Source organism: Onychomys torridus, chromosome 14 (genome assembly GCF_903995425.1).
Source record: "Onychomys torridus chromosome 14, mOncTor1.1, whole genome shotgun sequence".
NCBI lineage: Eukaryota > Metazoa > Chordata > Mammalia > Rodentia > Cricetidae > Onychomys > Onychomys torridus.
Window position 1 is genome coordinate 25,250,856 of NC_050456.1, and position 20,981 is coordinate 25,271,836.

A 20,981-nucleotide genomic window follows, 5' to 3' on the forward strand; every position below is an offset into this window, starting at 1 on the left:
ATCTTTGAAAGTTATTTGCTTATATACATAGGCATAATTTTTACTTTGGAACTACTTAAAAATTTAATGTTAAGCATATGAATTTTACAGAAATCTTCAGATTTTAAAAATATATTTAGCTGTCAACATATCAGAAAAAATAAACATCATTTACCATCTAGTTCTAATGAATCTTAAGATTTAAAAAAGTAGATGTATTTAAAGCCATTTTCTCAATAACTTATAGAAGCATTAAGAGTTTTAAAATCTTTATTAGAAATGTCAATGAAAGTTCAGACATAGTAAACACCATTTTTTTTCTTGGTTTGGAAAGTATCCATCCTTGACATGAGCAATGATGGTTGGCTATACCTACTTGTCAATCATGTACCACAAGTAAAGGTGGAACAAATCCACGTCAAGAAACTGAGTCTGGCTGGGTGGTGGTTGTGGTGGTGGCCGGCGGTGGCAGCGCACACCTTTAATCCCAGCACTCAGGAGGCAGAGCCAGGTGGATCTCTGTTGAGTTCGGGGCCAGCCTGGTCTACAAAGTGAGATCTAGGACAGGAACCAAAACTACACAGAGAAACCCTGTCTCGAAAACAAAACAAAGCAAAAAAAGAAACTGAGTCTGGAGAGAGACCATCTTTAGAGCCCCCTTTGAAATGACCTGATTTCTTTCAGTCATGAAAGTCCTGTTTCCTTTTAGAACTTATTATACTTAAACCAAACACCTTAAATGTATTTCTGGAAAGCTCAGGGGCTGGTGTAAGGGGAGGAGGCAGATGGTCTATCCAGACTCAGTCTTTCTTGAACAATGATGTTCTTTGGGCTATGTGAACATGGAAGCTATTACAATGGTCATCATTCACTGTGTTGCTGCATTCTTTATTCTTTAATTTCACTGTTAGTCTTAGCATAGTTGAGAATGACTATTGATTAATTCCTGGGATAAAAGAAAACATCCAAGTATTTAAAAAAGATTTATGAAAAATTAAATCATTAAGTTTTCAAAATAGATCTCACAAGAGTCCAAAGAACCTATATGGAAATAAATGTGTCCTTTTGAGGACATCCAACTTAAAGTTATAAAATACCAGTTTTTTTAAACAAAACTTTAGATTTTTATGTGTATGAGTTTTAGGTGTTTTGCCTGGAAGCATGTGTGTGTACCACATGTATGCCTGGTGCCTGGAGAGTTCTGAAGAGGGCATCCGATGACCTGGACCTGACGTTACATATAGCTATGAACTGCTATGTGGTTGCTGGGAACCAAACTCCATCCTCTGGAGAGCAGGAGCTCGTAACCACTGAGCCATCTTTCCAGGCCCCAAATATCAATTCTTACATCTGTAACTCCTAAACATCTCATTCGATGGACTGAGATGCCGTCTCTATGATCATACAACATTTTCACTTAATATCACTGAAATTTTTTTCTCAGTAAATTGAAATTTTTATAAAGGCCCACTGTATGATCGTCAGCGTAGATCATAGGCTAGAGATCCCAGCCCATTTTCTTTGTGGCAATAACCTTCATTCATTCATTCCCTAAAGGCCTGGTCACGTGTAGCAATTTTTGTGCTTGGAGAGCCTATCAAGCCGGGTATTCTTATTCTGCGGTAGACACTGACCCACATTAAAACAAAACAAAAAGTTCTTTTTCCAGCTTATAGGAGACCAAGTGTTCCTAGTCATAACTTGGAAGCACCCACAGAGCGCATGTCTGGAGCGGGATCTACTTCAAGGAAGCAGGAGAAGCATGTTTCTCCAAACCTGGGTGTCTCAAGGACCAAGACACTCTGGTTTGTAAATATCCAGCTTCAGCCAGGAGTGAGGGAAGGCCAAGCCCTTAGGAAACACTTGATAAAGTGTAACCTGGGATGGACTAGGGCAGAGGTGTTCTGCTGTCCCTGGAAGCAAGGCCTCTTCTAACCACTTTCCAGACCCATTTAAGGACAACACCATTAGGAGGAAACAGTTGGGGTGAGAAACTGTCAGGTAACAAAACCCCTAAAGGAATGGTCATCGGGTAGCTTGGATTAAGGGAGCAATAAGCCTCCCTAACTCCTGGTCTCACTTTTCAGTGAGTGATGCACCCAAGAAAGGACAAAAGGCTGGAAGCCTGCTAGCTCTAGAACAGTTATTGCCAGACCTTACTCTGGGCGAATTTCCCCGCACTAGCGGACATCGGCATGGCACTTAGTTCTGGCTTTCTCCGCAGAGGCAACAGTAAGGAGTGGTTCTTGGAGGTGAGGTTCTAAGAGTTGGGATGACACTGTACTAAAGCCAATCAGAGACAATTAGAAGTTAAGCTGGTCCAAGGAATGTTCCAACTCTAACTCAAACAAACAAACAAACAAACGAAAAAACGAAAAAAAGAGATAGCAAGAGTGACTTCCTTTTAAGAAGTTTATTTAAAAACAAGAATAGGGCCCCAGGCAGTAAGGAGGAAGTGAACTGCTTCCCTCATTGGGGGGGGGGGGTGGTGGTAGAGATTTATATATTTCTCTTTATAAATCATTTTATGGATTTGTTCTGTTCTTTGTGATTTAGTTTTGTGTTGCAGGCCCCTCCTGCCCTGCCCATCTCTCTCTCTTCCCTCTTCCCCCTTTCTCTCTCCCACTGCTCTTCCCTGGCCCCACCCTATACCCACCCCAACCCAGGACTGGCCTGGTACGTTGTCATCTGTTGAAGATGAGATAAACTGAGAAAAAAAAATGAGAACAGAACAACAAAAAAAAATTGTATGGCAGTTTTTACTTTTTAAAGCTTGTTTTTAACTTCACAAATAAATGGTAACAACCCCCCCCCCCCCAAAAAAAAAGAAGTTAAGCTGGGCTACAGAGATGGCTCAGCCATTGAAGAATATAAATTGAGGTTATAGAGACAGAACTATTGTATCAGTTCACATGGTGAAGCCAAAGCGCAGAGAGGGCTGGAAAGGCCAGCCAGTAGAGAGAATACCCTGACTGCATAAGTGACACATGCCGTCAAGAAAAGGCAGAGAGGGAGAGCCGGAAACAGAGTGCGCTGCGGACAGCACAGTCAGGCCAGTGAGTCAGACTGATGGCTGGCTATGCTTCCTCCAGTCAAGCTCCGGGTTCCCGATTCTCTTCTAACCTCTCCTCATTTACAAGTGGTCCGAGGGACAGTTCTGATTCCTGCCGCCAAACAATCCTCAAACAGCTACGGTGTATTTACTGGACGTACTGCAGCTGCATCTTTTACATGCTGTTTCCAGCTGTGGCGATAAAACTTCTCTGTGGAGGCTTTATTGCTGTCCAAAGATGGACGCATTAAATGCTAATGTGCACTACATCACTCCTTCAGGACAGAGCAGCAGGATTCTGCTCACTGTTCTTCACAGCCATCAATGAAGGAGGCTCTCCTGTCCTTTCTCTTTAGAGCAGCAAATCAGGGCACAAAGAGATTAACTTGATCAAGGCCACACAGCCAGCAGAATGATAAAGTTGATCAACTGTTTATTTACAGTAAGAAAAACATATGGAAAAAAGTTTATATACATGCATTTGTCAGGGTTTTTTTTGTCAATAAATTTTTGATAATTGCCCACTATGTACAAAATACTAATATAAACTAAGAAACTGGTTATCCAATGTTATAAATATAAAGTCCTTTTAAATATCACTATCAAAATAATAATCTCTGGTAGATCACCAAAAGAAGTTATTTCAAATTAAGTTTTTCAATATCCAAAATGCCTCCTTTAAAACAGAAGGAAATAAATTCCTACAGTGCTATTTTCAAGGTTGACATCATTTCCAGACACTGGAATACTTGATTGTGTGCTGCAAGTCAGACTCATGTGAAAATAAACCTTGACTTCACAGAAAAGTTTATGTTGATAAATATGCTGCAAACAGTTAATCACATGTAAGTTACACGCACATGCATCTTAAAGGAAAGCATTGTGATGAGGCAGTTCTCACGGAAGGTGGTGAGTTGCCATGGATTCTGCTTCTCTTGATTTTCTGAGCAGGGATCGTTTGAGGGCACTAATTTTCTCATCCAGTTCAGCCAGGGAATAGTTCTGCTGGAAATAAGAGGAACACAGATTGCTGAATAAGCCTGCAGTTCCTTACTGCAGATAAAGTGCTAAGTGAACTAACATGCAGCAGCACAGCAGTGTACGGCCGTGTGAGACTGACAGCTGTGGATGGGACCGCGCCATAAGTTAAAGGCACTCACTAACTAGGCTTCTGTTTCTTCTGTAACCTTACGGCTCAGCGCAGGGCATCTGCCTGGCATATGTGAGGCACTGGATCCCATCCCAACAACATAGAACAAATGCATATGTAAACAGAGCCATGCTAACCTGCTTCTCTTTCCTAATGACAAAGCTCTCATGGAGTTTCCGTGCTTTGAAAGGCTAGTAAAAGCTTTTGTAAAAAACAAAACAGAGGGCTGGGGATTTAGCTCAGTGGTAGAGCGATTGCCTAGCAAGTGCAAGGCCCTGGGTTCAATCCTCAGCTCTGAAGGAAAAAAAAAAAAAGGGGCTGGAGAGATGGCTCAGAGGTTGAGAGCACTGACTGCTCTTCCAGAGGTCCTGAGTTCAATTCTCAGCAACAACATGGTGGCTCATAACCATCTGTAATGAGATCTGGGGCCCTCTTCTGGCCTGCAGTCATATATGCTGTATACATAATAAATAAATCTATCTTTAAAAAAAAAAATTAAAAAAAACCAGAAGTCATGTGAATCCTCATCATCTATAGCAAAAACCAAACACTGAAGCCCTGCTGCCTCCCAGTGCTGAGCGGACAGACCTCCATCACTCCACTCTGCACCTCCCAGTGCTGAGCGGACAGACCTCCACCACTCCACCCTGCACCTCCCAGTGCTGAGCTGACAGACCTCCATCACTCCACTCTGCACCTCCCAGTGCTGAGCTGACAGACCTCCATCACTCCACTCTGCACCTCCTAGTGCTGAGCTGACAGACCTCCATCACTCCACTCTGCACCTCCCAGTGCTGAGCGGACAGACCTCCACCACTCCACCCTGCACCTCCCAGTGCTGAGCTGACAGACCTCCACCACTCCACCCTGCACCTCCCAGTGCTGAGCTGACAGACCTCCATCACTCCACCCTGCACCTCCCAGTGCTGAGCGGACAGACCTCCACCACTCCACCCTGCACCTCCCAGTGCTGAGCGGACAGACCTCCACCACTCCACCCTGCACCTCCCAGTGCTGAGCGGACAGACCTCCACCACTCCACCCTGCTCTAGATGCAGGTGCTAGGGTCGGAGCTCAGGTCCTGTTGAATGTGCTGTAAGTACTTTGCCCACCAAGCCATCTCTCCAGTCATGAAGTCACCCTCTTTTTATTTAGATAGTGCTAATTAATAGTGTCCATAATAGGGAGAGGGGAGGACACTGAAGTTATTAGGACATTTAAGTGTTTCCTAACCTAAATATTCTTCTATTAAAAAAGGTAAAGACTTTTATATTTAGTTGGGCTGTTGGAATCATTCTATGCTCTTAAATTCTACCTAAAGTCTGCCAAGGCATGACCTAAATGCAGCCAGAGTGGACACTATTATTAAGATAGAAAGCTCATCAATCTATTTTGGAAATCCAAAGGAAGACAAAAGAACTTACTTGAGGAGGCTGGACTTTTCTTCTTTTTTCAGAGAAGTTCTAGTTTAAAAGTAACAAAATAATCAGTGTTTAGAAAATATCAGCATAACTTCCTTATGGAAGACTGCAGTCAATGACAGCACCCGGGAACCCCAAGCCAAACTCCAATCTTGCCAAGCACTGTCTACGAAGTTACCTCCACATGGGTACTGGTACATCGTAGTATAGATGAGTGTAACAGCAAGCTCCTCTCTGGCAAATACCTACTACTTCCCATTCATTACTAGCTTCTCATGAGCTCCAGTAAACGTGGAAAAAGGTGCTCTTTCTAGTTTACAGAAGCTTAGTATTAACTAAATGAAACAACAAGCCCCTCATGTCCTTTTTCTGTGGCTTTTTAGTTTATTGTGGATCTGTTCTAAATAATACAGAATGCTCTGTTTAAGCAGAAGCCACTGGAGAGATGACTCAGCAGTTAAAAGCACTGGCTGCTCTTCCAGAGGTCCTTAGCTCAATTCCCAGCACCCACATGATGGCTCACAACAATGAGATCTGATGCCCACTTCTGTAGTGCAGGCAAACATGCAAATGGAGCACTTATATACATTTAAAAAACAAAACAAAACCATGTTCTGCTGCCTTGTTCTCCAACAAAGGTATTCCTTACCCTGAGGAGTCTCAGCTGTGCAAGGAGACCATGATAAAGCCCCTTGGCTGCTACAGCAAGACTCAGGGAACCATGTGTTATGGAGCCAATCTGACAGTGGCTTTCTCCCCAAAGATTCAATAAATTTAAAAAATAAAAAATAAGTAGCAGCAGCAGCCACCAAATTGTAGGAAAACCTCAATGCTCTATCCAGAGCCTTTTTATTTTTTCCAGGAAGGATTTACTGAAAGCTTTTAGCAGGGAAGTGACTTGTAAAAACAGTATTTGGAAAGCTTTACACTATTTTAGCAACAGATCAACTAAGACAGAAGAGACAGTGCTATGAGTGTAGGTGTGAAGTAACATCCTGAGATGCGGACAGGATGGGAAGCAAACAGTTAAGAGAGACACACTGACAGCGGTTGGTGACTGGATGTAGGAGAAGTCCAGTTTCTGGTTAGTAAAATGATTCTGTCATTGATAGAAATGAAAAATCTGGAGGGGTGATGCTCTTTAGGAGAATGTGAATTTGAAAGTAGAGAAAGGTATGAAGACAGAAACAGCAAATTATTTTCTGAATTTTATGACCTACACCTGAGATGACTGAGACACTCTGTGCTGAAAAGCTGGTTGAAACAGTGAGTGAGAACTCTGCAATACTCCCCGGCATGAGGCTTACTGACTCCACAGCTGCATTGGAGAGAAGAATCAGAAATACAGATGGAGATTAGCTGGGCTGAGTTAGGCATTCAGAAAAGGACAGATGATGGCAAGTTGGGATAAAGTGGTGCTTTGTGAAAAAACGATTTCTAGATCTTTAAAATTACATCTTTGGATGGAAGACAGCATATGGATTAGTACTAGCCATGATATATGCAAGTTAATAGCACAGAACTGGAAAGGTTTAGACATTCAGACTAACTCTGTCCTCTGCACAGATGCCAAATGGAAAGATTTTATATTTGGCAATCCATAATAGAGCAAGTCCTCTCTAGGAGCTACCCATCAGTCAACTCAAGGGTTATCTTCACACTGACAGGAACTAAGAAGTCTGTATTCCTTACTCTCTCTAGAGTAATGGCATAATGTTGTATATTATCTCCAAGTGAACAGAAAGACTATGTGGACTATACTCCAGCTTTTCTGGTTAGGACATAAGGAAACACTGAGTCCTTATATGTCTTAAGGAGTGATCGCTTGTTGGAAATTGAATTTCTGAACTACAAAAAGATTTTAATTGAAATGTTTTTTTTATATAGATTCATATATAGATGAACTCTAAACATGGAGAAGCTTATAAAAGCCAGATCAAGGTTGATTTGCATGGGTAACGTCAGAGTACAGCATATGAAAAGGTGAACATTAACAGAAAAAAGAAAATTGTATTTGATTCTCAGAACAAAAGAACTAAAGTTCTTTCCATTTGTTGAAAAACAAACTCCCAAGTAAACTATTATAAAAAGCAGAAAACTATAAGAAGCATCAATATGTGCAGCATCTTTTAATGTAAATGTTTTTAAACATGGAAATGTTTTAACATAGTAATTTAAAGTTGTTTTGTTTGGGTTTTGGTTTTTTGAGACAAGGTTTCTCTGTATTATCCTGAAACTTCACTCTGTAGACCAGGCTGGCCTTGAACTCAGAGATCCATCTGTCTCTGCCTCCCAAGTCAGTACTTGGGAGGCAGAATTAAAGGTGTATGCCACCACTACTCAGTTGTAATTTAAAGTTTTTTTTGTTTTTTTTTTGTTTTTTTGTTGTTGTTTTTTATTGTTGTTTTTGAGATAGGGTTTCTCTGTGTAGTTTTATTGCCTGTTCTGGATCTCACTCTGTAGACCAGGCTGGCCTTGAACTCACAGAGACCCACCTGGCTCTGTCTCTTCAGTGCTGGGATTAAAGGCATGCACCACCACCACCTCTCAGCTGTAACTTAAAGTTTTTAAGACTGTAGCTACTAGTGTATTTAAAAGATACAATCTTTATGAGTACTTCTAAAGACTAACTTTAATTATGGTACTTGAAAACAGTAAACACATAACATAGTTTACTAGGATAGTCTCACAGTGCTTTGCTCATACTAGAGAACTTATTGCTTATGTTTCCACGTGTTTCTTTTCTTTTCTTTTTTTTTTTTTAACTTGCTTTTTGAGACAGGGTTTCTCTGTGTCCTGGAACTCACTCTGTAGACCAGGCTGGCCTCAAACTTAGAGGTCCTCCTGCCTCTGCCTCCTGAGTGCTGGGATTAAAGGAATGCACTACCACACCGAGGTCCACATCTGTTTCTTGCTCTTTTTTGAACCTTTCAAGGTTCACCTTGGGACACACAGAATGGACCAGACATCAAGTGCATGAGTAAATAAATGGATAGGGTTCGGCTGATGGTTTAGTTAGTAAACTTTGGAAGGAAGCTAACACCGGAGGATTGGGAGTTCAAGGCCTGCCTAAGCTATGGGCTATATAGTAAGAACCTGTCTCAAAACTCAAACACGCACACAGCAAAACAAGCATGAGAAAAGAAAAGTACCTCCTTGGAAGACGTCTGAAAGAGTTTCTCAGTGTCCTTGAGAAAGGGGTTAAGAACGAACCTCCAAACCTGAAGGATCTCCATGACACAGGACAACAGGATATCCAAGAGGAGCCCCAGTGACAGCCCATGTTCAGTGGCAGAGCAGAAGCCAGAGGCCTCAAGCTGGACCAATGACTTGTGGCAGTGAACACTTGGAAGATGTATGGACTAAAGGGTGACCTGTGTGATTCAAGGGGTCACACTACAGCATCCACGACAACGTTCCTCTCTCGTTTGATGGTTCTGTGTTTTGTTTTTAATCTGGCCGATGCGAGGGACGGGGAGATGAGTGGGGTCAGAGTGCAGGATGTGACAAATGCATGATGTGAAACCCCAAAGAATCAACATTTAAAAAGAATGACTGAATGGACATGCGAGTGGAGGAACTGCACAGATACAGGCCAGTCTGTCAAGAAAACGTCTGTGTCAAGGCAAAGACAATGGGGAGAGTGGGAGGTTTGGGAGCTGAGTCCGAGTCTGGAGGGACAGTCAGCGAGGCAGAGACCGAGCTCCAAAAGGAAGGGTCTGTTGCTTCACAAGGCTGCACTGAGTCGCAGGCTGGACCACCACGGGCTGAGTGATTATGACACGAAGACGGCCGGACACAGTCTCTAGAGACGAGGCTGACAAGAGCTCTTACACTGAAAAATCCCCAGAATCGGGATGTAGGAAGCAGATGACCACCTCCACAGGCCTGAGCTCCTCTACCTCTTACCTGAGAACAGTGTTTCACACGTGGACCAATGAGTGCACGACCACATAACGAACAACCCCAAACTAAAGTAACACTTTGATTTTAAAAGACATTGATACTTACTACAGATTGAAAGTATTCAGGAGAGATGCCCTCCAATTCAAGGATTTTATCTTCAAGCTTTTTAATTCTCTGATAAATGTCTCTTGGTACTGGGCCACCTACATTTATGGGGGAAAAATGCTAAAATCTTAATAATTCTGTTTTTACCATTTTTATTCTTTTTTTTTTTTTTTTTTTTGGTTTTTTTGAGACAGGGTTTCTCTGTGTAGCTTTGCGCCTTTCCTGGATCTCGCTCTGTAGCCCAGGCTGGCCTCGAACTCACAGAGATCCGCCTGGCTCTGCCTCCCGAGTGCTGGGATTACAGGCATGCGCCTCCACCGCCCGGCTCCATTTTTATTCTTAAAATATCATTTAAAGACATAAGAATGAAAATCACTTTAACTTAAGAAAAAAACAGATGAAAGCAAAATAAATTGAAATCCTTAACTCATGGTTTAAGTCTTAGTTACGGTTTCACTTTGAATTCTATGAGACAAATTACAGACTTCTGCTTTCTATATACTGCTTATGCATCCCACATTGCTACAAGGTTTTTACAAACTTCATCTTACGGGACACCAAACAGTTTCTGTGTAGAAAGTGGGGTTTCTAACAGGGTGGCAGTTACTTAGGAGGAGAAATACCGCAGAGACAAGATGACAGTGCCAGTTGATGGCTAGGCTTCCCTGTCACTTTCTTCACCTTCTCCAAGCATGTGTATCTCTCCTAGAAAACCCTTTAGCTGGGCTTCCCCGTAATTCTCACCTGAAGTTCTGTGGGAGGAGGGCATGGTGTACTGAAGAGACTTGGGCATTGAGTTCATTGTTATATTCAGAACCCTGCTACTCCTGCAAGCTCACCACTGCAACCTGCCTGGTCTAGACCACAGTCTCCCCGCTGAGTACTGAGTTTGCTATGTGTTTGGGAGCTACAGAGACCTAGTAAAGAAGTTTTAGCTGGGTAGAAACAAGATCAGATGTGAGCCTCAAAATCTACAATTTGGCCACAGGGTGAAAAATGACCTAGAGGAGGAGGTTTAGTGACAAACAGACCTGTCACTCCAAGGCAGAGATCACAGTAGCTTCCTGGACGGCAGCAATTGTGGAGAGGGAGTAGAAAGGGGCATTCAGAAGGAGAATCAAGAACACGGTGACTAATGGGTGAGACTGCGTGTGCGTTCCAGCTGTCACTACTGCAACATCCTGGGCAAGCTGCTTGAGCTCTCTGGACTTCTGTCTTACTCCCTTCCCAATAGGAACACCACCTACCTCCACAGAGTAATGTGAAGTACTATGCTGCCATAGGCCGGACACTTTCAGAGACAGTACTGTTGAATAAACATGGGTTCATTTCCCCATGGTACTTAGTCATTTGTATGTTAATTGTCAGGAGGGCACTGAGGACCAGGACCACATTTGTCTACATTGGGTAGCTGGCAGAGGGGCTAATAACAATTAGAGGTAGTCAGTCATACAGGTTCTGAAATTCGCCATAGCAACACATTACATTGATTTTCTGTTGTAACTTCAATAAGCCGAGGCTAACAGAGTCGATTTAGAATTTGTTTCCCAATTAGAAAGCGGCGAGAGTATAAGGAGAAAAGCTAACCAGAGAACTTGATAGATTCCTTGATGGCAGCACCTGTGTCCTGCTCCTGGAAAGAGGGCTTTACAATGGATGCTCAGGGAAGATCCAGAAGCTACAGGAATCTAACTTCCTTGAGACTTGCAAAGGCGCAGGACAGAACACCCCTAACTCTGCTTACCTGTCTGCAGTCGCAGGTGAGCCTCAATATTCCGGAGTCGTTCTTCCGTGGCCTCATTTCCACAGTCTCGAAGCCTGCCGGTAGGTTTGTGACCTGACCCTGCAGTTCCTTCAGGTCTAGTCTGCGGGCCGTATGTATTCACAACTCTAGAAACTAAGTTAAGAAACGTTAAGCCTATGTGAATTTATGTTTCAAAAACAGAAATTCTCTCTCCCTAACAGTATTTTTTTTTCCACAATGATCACCTAACCAAAAGCTCAAAGAGGAAGAAAAGCAATGTTTTGTTTCAGAATAAAAGTTTAGACGAGAACCATTTCTATTCCATACTGTTATAAGGCCACAAAAGACTTCTGCCAGGGCCAGACAGGCTACTTACCCTTGACATGACTTTTAAATCCAGGGTAAGGAGTAAAGATGGCATCAGTTCTTGCACAACTATTTTCTAGGGAGAATTTAGATAAATTTAGTTCAAATGCAATCTTAACTACAAATGTATACGATTATAATAAACTTCTACTAATTCATATTTTATGCAGAGGAAAATTAAAAATAAAAGTAATAATAATTACATTACTATCAAATACAGAATAATTTGGGTGATCTTTACTCTCTGAATTGAATCACATGTAATATTTTTATCTAATGTTCAGATTTACATATAGAAAAATCTTTAACATTAAGTGACATAACTTCTGATGATTTTTTAAAAAATTAGTTATTACTAAGAGCCACCAACCTTTGGAGAAAACAATTCATATATTCTAAAGCACCATATTTTAACTCCAATTTACCAAATTATCTTTAAAAACTAAAAGCATTTTTGTTATTCCCAAATTAGTGAACATCTAACAAATGGACCGATTGTCTATTTTATACTTTTTTTAAATCTCGGAACTTCAGATAAAAAAGGCCCTGAAGACTCAAATGCACATTGAAACCTCAAGTACAGCATACACTTTCCCTCTGTTCCTGATTTCCAATGTTTATTGAAAATGTCTGGATCAAAAAGGCATCACTCTTCTCAATCCTACTTTTTAAAAACTACAATTTTAAAAAACATAGGTTGTGGAAATATTTTCCCAATATTTTTATCAAGGTGAAAACTATAATTTCTTTCAAATTTATAAGGAAAGAAATTAGAAATATGTTAACAATATATATTAGTAAATATCAGCATAATTTTAATATAAAAACGCATAGTATATAATACAATAACATATAGAAATATGCTAATACTTGAAGTAACAGTAAAGCTACACATTGGCAGTAAATTTTCTGATAAATTCCCATAATTATTTTGTAAAAAGTGGGTGTAAAATGAGTTAAAGTTATTCCATGAAATCTGATTTTTTAAAAAATTTGTTTTCTTAGACCAACTGAAAGGTCTTTAAAAAATATACTAACACATTAAAATATATTTTTTAAAGCTTAAGTTTAACACATCTGTGATAAGTCAAACTGTAAATAAAATTGCAAACCCACGTAATCTTTCCCATTTAAAGACTAAACAGACTCATTTTCTTTACTTTGGAAACACCTCAAAATATCTAAGGGGCTACACTTCTCTATCCTTTTTATCCTTCCATTGGTCTAAGGTTATTTATAAAAAAAAAAAAAGCTATGATCCATTCCAGGGCTATATTCCAAATGCACAGACCATCAGAGAAATGCAGCGTGGTGTGGGGACAGTGAATGCCTGGAGCTAGTCACTCTCCACAGCAATTCTTGCTAGCACTGTTTTGAGCCAGCAAGGGACTGAATGGGCCAAGGAATCCTGCTGAGCATTTCAATTCTTGTCAATTTCTATCCCCTGATGGTTTATAATAATAGAGTTAGCAGGAAGAACAGGAGAGTAACATTAGTGACACAGGCACTCACCCCTCGACAAATCTTTCTCTTGAGGTGCATACAACTGGACTGTCGCACCTGAGATTTGCCACCCTCACACCTGTTCTAAAAGGCTAAATCTAGAGACCCACAGAAGTTAACAGTAGAAAAAGAAATTTAGAACCCAAAGTGAGCTTACATTACTATGTTAAGAGCATCCTGTATCAATGTGATTATGAGTCACTTACAGGTTCAACTGACAATTCCATGCTTATAATCATTAGCCAACAGATATGAAAGGCAGTAACAAAAACGTTGAGTCCAGTTATGAACCTTTCTCCACACTTTTCTAAGAACTATTTGCACTGGTTCTTACAAGGATAACTGAGTATGATCTATGGCAGTGCTCCACAGTCTAAGGTGTTCTGCAGGCACACTGCAAGACCTGAAACTCACTGCAGCATCAAATGAAGAGGGGAAGGAGGAGACTAACGAAAAACAGTAAATGTAAGCACAATAAAAAGGAAAAAATCCTAAACTCCAGGACAGCTCCCTGATGAAACTCAGGAGTAAAAAGAAAACTGCTTCCTCTTGAAGAATGCTTTACTAAGGTCACTGAATTAACCTCACAGAAACATTCACAGACCTGAAAGTCACACTGCTTTGTTCTTTCCTAATGGTGAGTCTGTACAACCCAGCCATCCAGCATCCACCTCCACTTCCTAAACGCACTTCTTCCACCTTCTCACTCCTACGGGAAGCATCTGTCTCTATAGTTTCCCTTCACTTGATTCTTGTTTAACAAAAATGGAAATCAGCTTGATAACACAGCCATTGCTAAATAAAAGACAATTCATATTGCCTTAATTACCAACTAAAAACCTGTAAAACTGAATTTTGTTCTTAATGTTATTCATTTTTAAAACAAAATATTACAGCAATTGTCAAAATATTTAAAGTCCTATAAAAATAAACTTCTAGTTACCTTGATTACAATCAATAACATTGCAAAATTCCCTGACGTTGTTCTCATTGATTTCAGCTTGTTTTCTTTCAATAAATGCAGATATTCGTCTGTCAATCTACAAACAACAAACATTTTAACAATCAAACACAACAGAACTTTTAAAAGTAATGTCCCCTGCCCCTAAACCTGCGCCACCCCAAACTTACTTCTGCTTTGCCAGCCTTTATTTGAACTACTTCTGGATCAAAATGGACTTGTGTCTTTTTCACATCTACATCACAGTCTTTGGGCTTCCCTTCATCTTGTAGGTCCCCAGTGGGATGCTTAGCATTTACTTCACTCTCGCTCTCTACTTCTGTTTGTCTTGTCTCTTCTACAGCAGTTGAATTCTCTTTAATTGAAGACTGAAGTTTTGCTAAAAAAGGCTGAAAGGAACACAGTGACATCTGCTCAGGTTCGAATGAATCTAAATTGGTGATGTATTTATATAAACTGATGCTGAGTAAGTGACCCTTATCAGTTATTAAACACAGAAAGCTGGCGCACACGGAAATGCAGGTCTGACCACACACGTGTTTTCCGTGTCTACTACTGTTGCCCTTCTCGTCTGCTATAAAATTATTAAAATAAAAGAAGAAAGAAAAAGAAAACCTGAGGAAATTTAAATTGTTCTTTGAGGAAATCATCCTGTCACTCATCTTTTATTTTGTGCCAAATCAAAGCCTTTAGTCTCTGGCCCGGATGCCTCTTAATTAACACGTCACTCAGAGCCCCGGCTTCCTATTCCCCCTCCTTAGCAGGAGAGCAGTACTCTCTCCCTCAGCAACGCCCTGCATTATCACAGGATCTGGAGACTCTCCACTTCAAAGTAGTTGGCCAAAGTGAATGGGAGAACATGGAGATGAAGCATATGGGTGTCACACTAAGTGAACAGTCAGCCCTTTTCTGACATAGCAAGGTATCTTATTAGGTCAGGAAATGAAATTTTATAAAGAAAATGAACAATGGGAGGAGAAAGGGGGAAAAAAAAAGAACAAAACAAACAAAACAAACCATGCTACAAAGACAGATCATTCTAACTAGAGTAGGTTTAAAAAAAAATGCTTCTTCATAGTGGAAATTCACCTACTTCTGGTCTTCCTAGCCATCCCCACCCCAACATGGCCCACAACTGAGTTCTATAGCTCATCACCTGCCCTTTAAGCAAACTGTTAACTTATTTAATGAATGCAGGGCTGAAAATGAACACATTATTCCTAAACAGTATCGCGAGCATCTTTCCATACAATTTTGTTTGTCTCGCTGTTTGCTATGCCGAGCACTCCTGAGACCTTAGAGCATCCCCAGCGCACGACAGTGACCGGCAGGGAGAAGCAGCTCTGCTCATCCCTGATGCTTCACGTCTCACTTTGATTAGAGAGAACCTGCAACTCACGCCAATTATGCTTGCAGAGATGCTCAACAACAACCAGCAAGGTCACAACACTGTTCATTTCTTAAACTGAAATATTAAAAAATGTAACAATACTATTATAAATAATTCAATATTGACTGCCAATATCAAAGATAAATTATTCCAAATTATTAAAGGAAACAGTGACTGGCTACTGACTAAGATGAAACATTAATGTCACAGAAATGACTTTCTTTTTAAAAACTATGCTGAAACTGTTTAATTGCAACAGACACTCCAGGATGTGTCATGCTGGGATAATGCCACTTCTTGAACCACTGAAAGCACTCCATGAGCCTTCAAACTCACCCAAGGCATGGAATCATTAGCATAGCAGGACTCACACCTGCCGTGTCTTATTGCTTAATTATAACCCACCAGAGATGAACTGTATTGAATTTTCAGCAAAGCCTAGAATTGAATAGAATTGCATTTATTCAATTTCATACCCACATCGGCCTATTGGGCTATCTTCTCATAACTATCCAGAGTGAAACGAGCAGACTTAGACTTGGTATAGATTTAAGTAACCTTTCATTAATAACACTATTAACAGAGTGCTGAGGTAGAACTGACAGGTACTGCAGCTTATCTAACCGTAATTAATTTCTATTTCACTATCACAGTAAACATTTCCAATATGGAATTTACCTGTAAACACAAAACGTGTTGTTCAAGTGCAGTGAGAAGCAATGCAGGCTGGGATGCAGAGAGGCTCTGGAGCCTGTTCCAATCGATTGTAATTTTCACCACATCATCTCTGAGGTTAAGCTTTAAAGGAGCAAACCAGCAACATCACAAAAATTACATGATTAAGCTGTATATCTGGGATTATCACAAAAATAAGATTTCTATGGAGTAATACATGCCTATTTTGCTCAAAGTTACTAAGTTTCAATGACATAATAAAATGCTTTACCTAGCTGCCATTTTAAAAATCAAAGGGTACAGCTTTGAAAAAAAAATGAATAAAAACACCTTATTATTCTAATTCTGTTCCTATGTTTGTATCTTTGAGTAGAAGCCACCCATGGAAGGTAAAACGACGGACCTCTTTTGATACTTTGGTGTCTACAATACCTTTGGAGGGTGTCCCAAAATAGGTCTGCCCTAGTCGGACTCTACTAATTCCAACTAAGCATTCTACACAGGAAGCACAGCTGCTTTCCAGAAGTTCCAGAAAGTGTATTCTCTTTGTTACACATCACACAAACACATGCCTAAAAGAGTCATTCTCTCGAAGGCTTCTCACTTTTATTGTTTTCAAATTTAACCAATTTAAAAAAATAACCAAGATTATTCACACATAGGGATAGATGGCAGTAACTACTTTAAATAAAAAACAAAATATCAGTTATGAAATTGTTGAACTGAAAAACAAGTACTTTTCCACAGCAGCATAACAAATTGCCAGAACTGGATGACCAGGATGTTTCCTAAGGATTTTCTAAAAAACTGTAAGTCTCATTACATGAAAATTTCTCATCAGCTAGTGATTTATTAGAACAAAATTATATCCAGAAAACTACCAAGAACCTGGATATAAAATTAATATCAAAATCAATCAAAACTTTATAGAGGGAGAGGCTTCCATCTATAATCACTTGACTGAGTATGAGGGAATCCCTATAAACTTTTCTAAGGACATGTATCATAGCATCGTATAAGGATGGTGCTTCCATAGTGGAAGCAAGTTAATTATATCTTATTTTGCAAGAATAACTTATTGAAAATTAGTCATATTTTTCACAAAGTAAAGATACAAGTTTCATGAGTTCAAATATAAATCTAATAAGTTGTAAGAATAAAAAAACCAAAACATGAATCACTGTCTATGGAACCAAAGAAATCTCCGGCTCCCAAAATAAGCACTCAGTTTATAATGGATATAGACACTTACTGCTGAGACAGAAACATCTGAAGTCCATATTTGGCAGACATAAAGAAATATGAAATTATACATAGGCTATCGTGGCAAAGATAAGCTTATAACTAAGTTAAGATTTGTCATTAATTAGTAAGATTACTGCATTCAATAATGTGTATGAAAGTAATCCATCAGCATGTGTTTATAGTCCTCCAAGAGATCTGCAATTGATTAAGGCAAATTTTAGATGGTTTGGGGAAAAAAGCAGGCAAACCTTAAGCCAGAGCAAAGTATCACATTCTCTGGAGAAAATAACTGTAGAAAAGAAATCTTAATGGTTGGGTCATATTGTCATGACAATTCATCAGAATTATGTAAGTCTTCAAAGGCAACTCAAGATACTTGATCTCAAACCATAATGTCATAAATTAATTTAAAAATGATCCCCAAATACATCCAATTATTCATTCAGCAAATTCCTCATTAACAATATGAATTCTATGCATTTTAACCCATAACTCTTGGAACAGTAACCAGGCATTCAAATTTTCTATTAATACGCTATTAACATAGATTATTCAATTATGTATGTTCAGTAGAAATATTATTCTTTTAAAAAAACCCAAGCTAACAAATCTTTAGCTTGATAACATGAGCCAATGAGAGGAAAGAAAATGGTTAATATTAGTATATTTTGCATTTGGAGCAAAAATACCTTTTAACAATTCAGTTTTATACTTTCTATTTAAAAACACTAATAATTTAATGATACTTAGGATGAACTTAGGCATATTGCAATTTACAACTTAAAAATCATCTTAATTTGTTGCAAAAGGACACACTCCTCAAGGGCAAACTTTATAAGTGTGTATGGCTTAAATCATATATTTCAAAGTACTTGATATTACTAAACTAGCATTTAACTGACATTTGTATAGAGGTTCCTTTACTATGTTAGGAAAACCTCATTTTCTCTAAACATTTTTTGGCAGGTGCCATAAGTTAAGATTTAATCATTTTTTCCATGTGAACCTTTGGAATAAATGTATGTAATTTTGAAAAATTTAATAAGCAAAATACTTTAGATGTTCAAATCATTTATCAATGTAAATTATTTTTGCAACTTCTAAACATAGAAGACAAGAAAATTTTTTTCTCATGTTGACATTAGAACGTGAATAAGTCATTAAGTTCCAAATCAATGCCCAAAAAGTTCTCTGACTTGGAACTATTTAAAGATCTGGGATATTACCACTGAAATGTTAATAAGGAAAGTGTTCAAGACTTTGAAAAAAAATGGTAAATTCTTATTAAGCAATTAGGTTTAAAAGTTTTGATTTTTTAGAAGACCATTACTAACTGCCTCACAACACCAGACAATGTACAACTCCAAGTAGTTTGCTAGTCAAAATAAATGTACTAAAGCTTTAAAATTTTATTAAATTTTACAAGACTAATTCTTCATCTATCTAAGGGTTTTAAAAAGAATTCTCACAAATCAGGTAAACTCCCTATTGTCAAGGGTACCACTGCTCTTGACACAATGTGTATTGTTTCCATTTCATGCACTAGACCAGACAAACTAGGAAACATGTTTGACATAAAATATTCTTTAAAACAGGCAAACATACTTTTGCTCCTTATTAAAAATCAGCTTCATTATATCACGAGTGACTTTATCTAGTGAAGTGAAAGAACCTACTTTTTAAAATCCAATTTTATTATGACATTTCTACAAAAACAATTAGTTAATAGCTACACGACAGTAGCAATGAAGTGAGAATTGGCCATACATAATTCACGCAACAATTTACACTAAAATTTAGGCACATTACAAGTTTTATTTTAGAAATCCTTATACATCCCCCATGCCCCGTTTTGAAGAGTAATAGGTGCAATCAATAAGAAGAAGAGAAAACACAGAGTAAAACACCCCTCAAAGAGTGGAGATGGCGCTAGGAAAAGTTTCAGGCCATACTAACCAATTAATTTCTGCAATAAATACACTGAAGGCAAAAGGACCGTAAGCACCAGGAGCCTCCTTAACCCTCACCATCTCTTACGAGCTGATTTTCTGCAAGGGTTTGGCGCCAGGACCCGGGTTTTCTCTAGAACCTGGTACTCACGCTTCGTCATCGAATGTGCAGCTGGCCTCTCCCGGGCCCAGGCAGCTGGGCCCCGGGCTCCTCCGGGTCTCGGCAGCCGCGGCCTCGGCATCTCAGCTGCAGACACCACGCCAGAGGGCTCCGCGACCCCCGCCTCCCGGAGGACGAAGGGGAGAGGACCGGGATGCTCCCCACGCCCCGCCGCACCTCCACTTACCTGTCCAGTCAGGGTGTGCAGGGAACGAAAGAGTTCGCAGAGCACCTCGCGGGTGAGGAGGGGGCTGGAGCTTCCCTCCAGGTTCCTCTCGCTGCTGCTTGAGGAACTCTGCTCCGCAGCAGCAGCCATGACACCTTCACGGCAGCCCCCAACCGCGGCCAAGAGGGCTCCCGCCCCTCCCTCGCGGATTTCGTCGCGCCGAGATGACGTAAAACTACGGCGTCTCCTATAGCGCTGAGGGCAGGCCCCACCCTCTTCGTGTGACAGACACGCATGAAGACCAATCAAGAGCCAGATATCTGTGCTCGGTGGGAACGTGTAGTGCCGACTAGAGCGAGGCGGGCCTCTCTGGTCGTGTTTTCCGAGGGTCGCCCTGGCATGGAAGTGTACCTTGGCTCTTAGATGCTCCCTGTGAATGCTGGCAGAGCCTTACTGTTAAGGGTTAGAATTTGAGTCCCGCTGTTAGAATTTAAAATGTTAACATGGCGGCGTGGAGTTGTCTTGGGATAAGATTGTGGGTCCGCGATGGAATTGGGCTCCCGTGTTTCCAAATACTGGAAAATTCACCCAGGATGATCGTAACCGGATAGACCATTTTCATCTCTACAAGGTTATTTGACACGAAGAATGTAAGAAAAATGAAAGGGCTGCGTTATGCCTCATTTTCCTACCGGGAAAGGACAGTGATGACTCCATCTGCAAAATTGTTCATGTCAAGTTTCTAATACGCACCAGTTTTTCAGTGTAGTAACTGGGCACTCAATCCTAAATTTTTTTTACTATAAATCCAATAGAAATATGAACCAACTAATTTCATGTAGCCACTCTTTCAAATTGATGTAAAAAACTAAATTGACACTTGTTGGGTATTAGCTTTATTATAACCGAAAGAGTTATAATTGTATAATGTAGAGTTCTATTAAAATTTTAAAGCAAGCTTAAGAGATAAAGGATAAAAGAGTTAAAACTTGCTGGCGATGCTGGCCCATGCCTTTAATCCCAGCATTCTGGAGGCAGAGGCAGGCAGGTCTCTGAGTTCAAGGACAGCCTGGTCTACAGATAGAGATCCAGGACAGCCAGTGTTGTTTCACAAAGAAACCCTTAAAAAAATGTTAAAGTCCCTATCCTGTTAGTTCAGTGCATTTACCATACAGGAAAGGTATGGGCTTAGTGTATATTCTATAGTTT

At 40.0% G+C, this 20,981-nt stretch overlaps 1 protein-coding gene across 2 annotated transcripts; it reads right to left on the reverse strand.

Annotated features, from left to right (window-relative positions):
* Positions 1 to 2,647: 2,647 nt before the first annotated feature.
* On the reverse strand, positions 2,648 to 19,980 carry LOC118595496 (MAP3K12 binding inhibitory protein 1). Of its 2 annotated transcripts, none has more exons than XM_036206120.1 (9): positions 19,794 to 19,980; positions 16,256 to 16,375; positions 14,358 to 14,576; positions 14,170 to 14,266; positions 11,734 to 11,799; positions 11,358 to 11,510; positions 9,614 to 9,711; positions 5,606 to 5,644; positions 2,648 to 4,033 (listed from the first exon to the last, which is right to left on the reverse strand). In XM_036206120.1, exons 1-9 carry the CDS (start codon positions 19,920 to 19,922, stop codon positions 3,929 to 3,931), a joined length of 1,026 nt encoding a protein of 341 aa, XP_036062013.1. In that variant the 5' UTR covers positions 19,923 to 19,980; the 3' UTR covers positions 2,648 to 3,928. The 2 variants fall into 2 exon arrangements, with proteins under 2 accessions (XP_036062013.1, XP_036062012.1); XM_036206119.1 differs by having other exon boundaries at positions 2,648 to 4,036.
* Between the last annotated feature and the right edge of the window lie 1,001 nt (positions 19,981 to 20,981).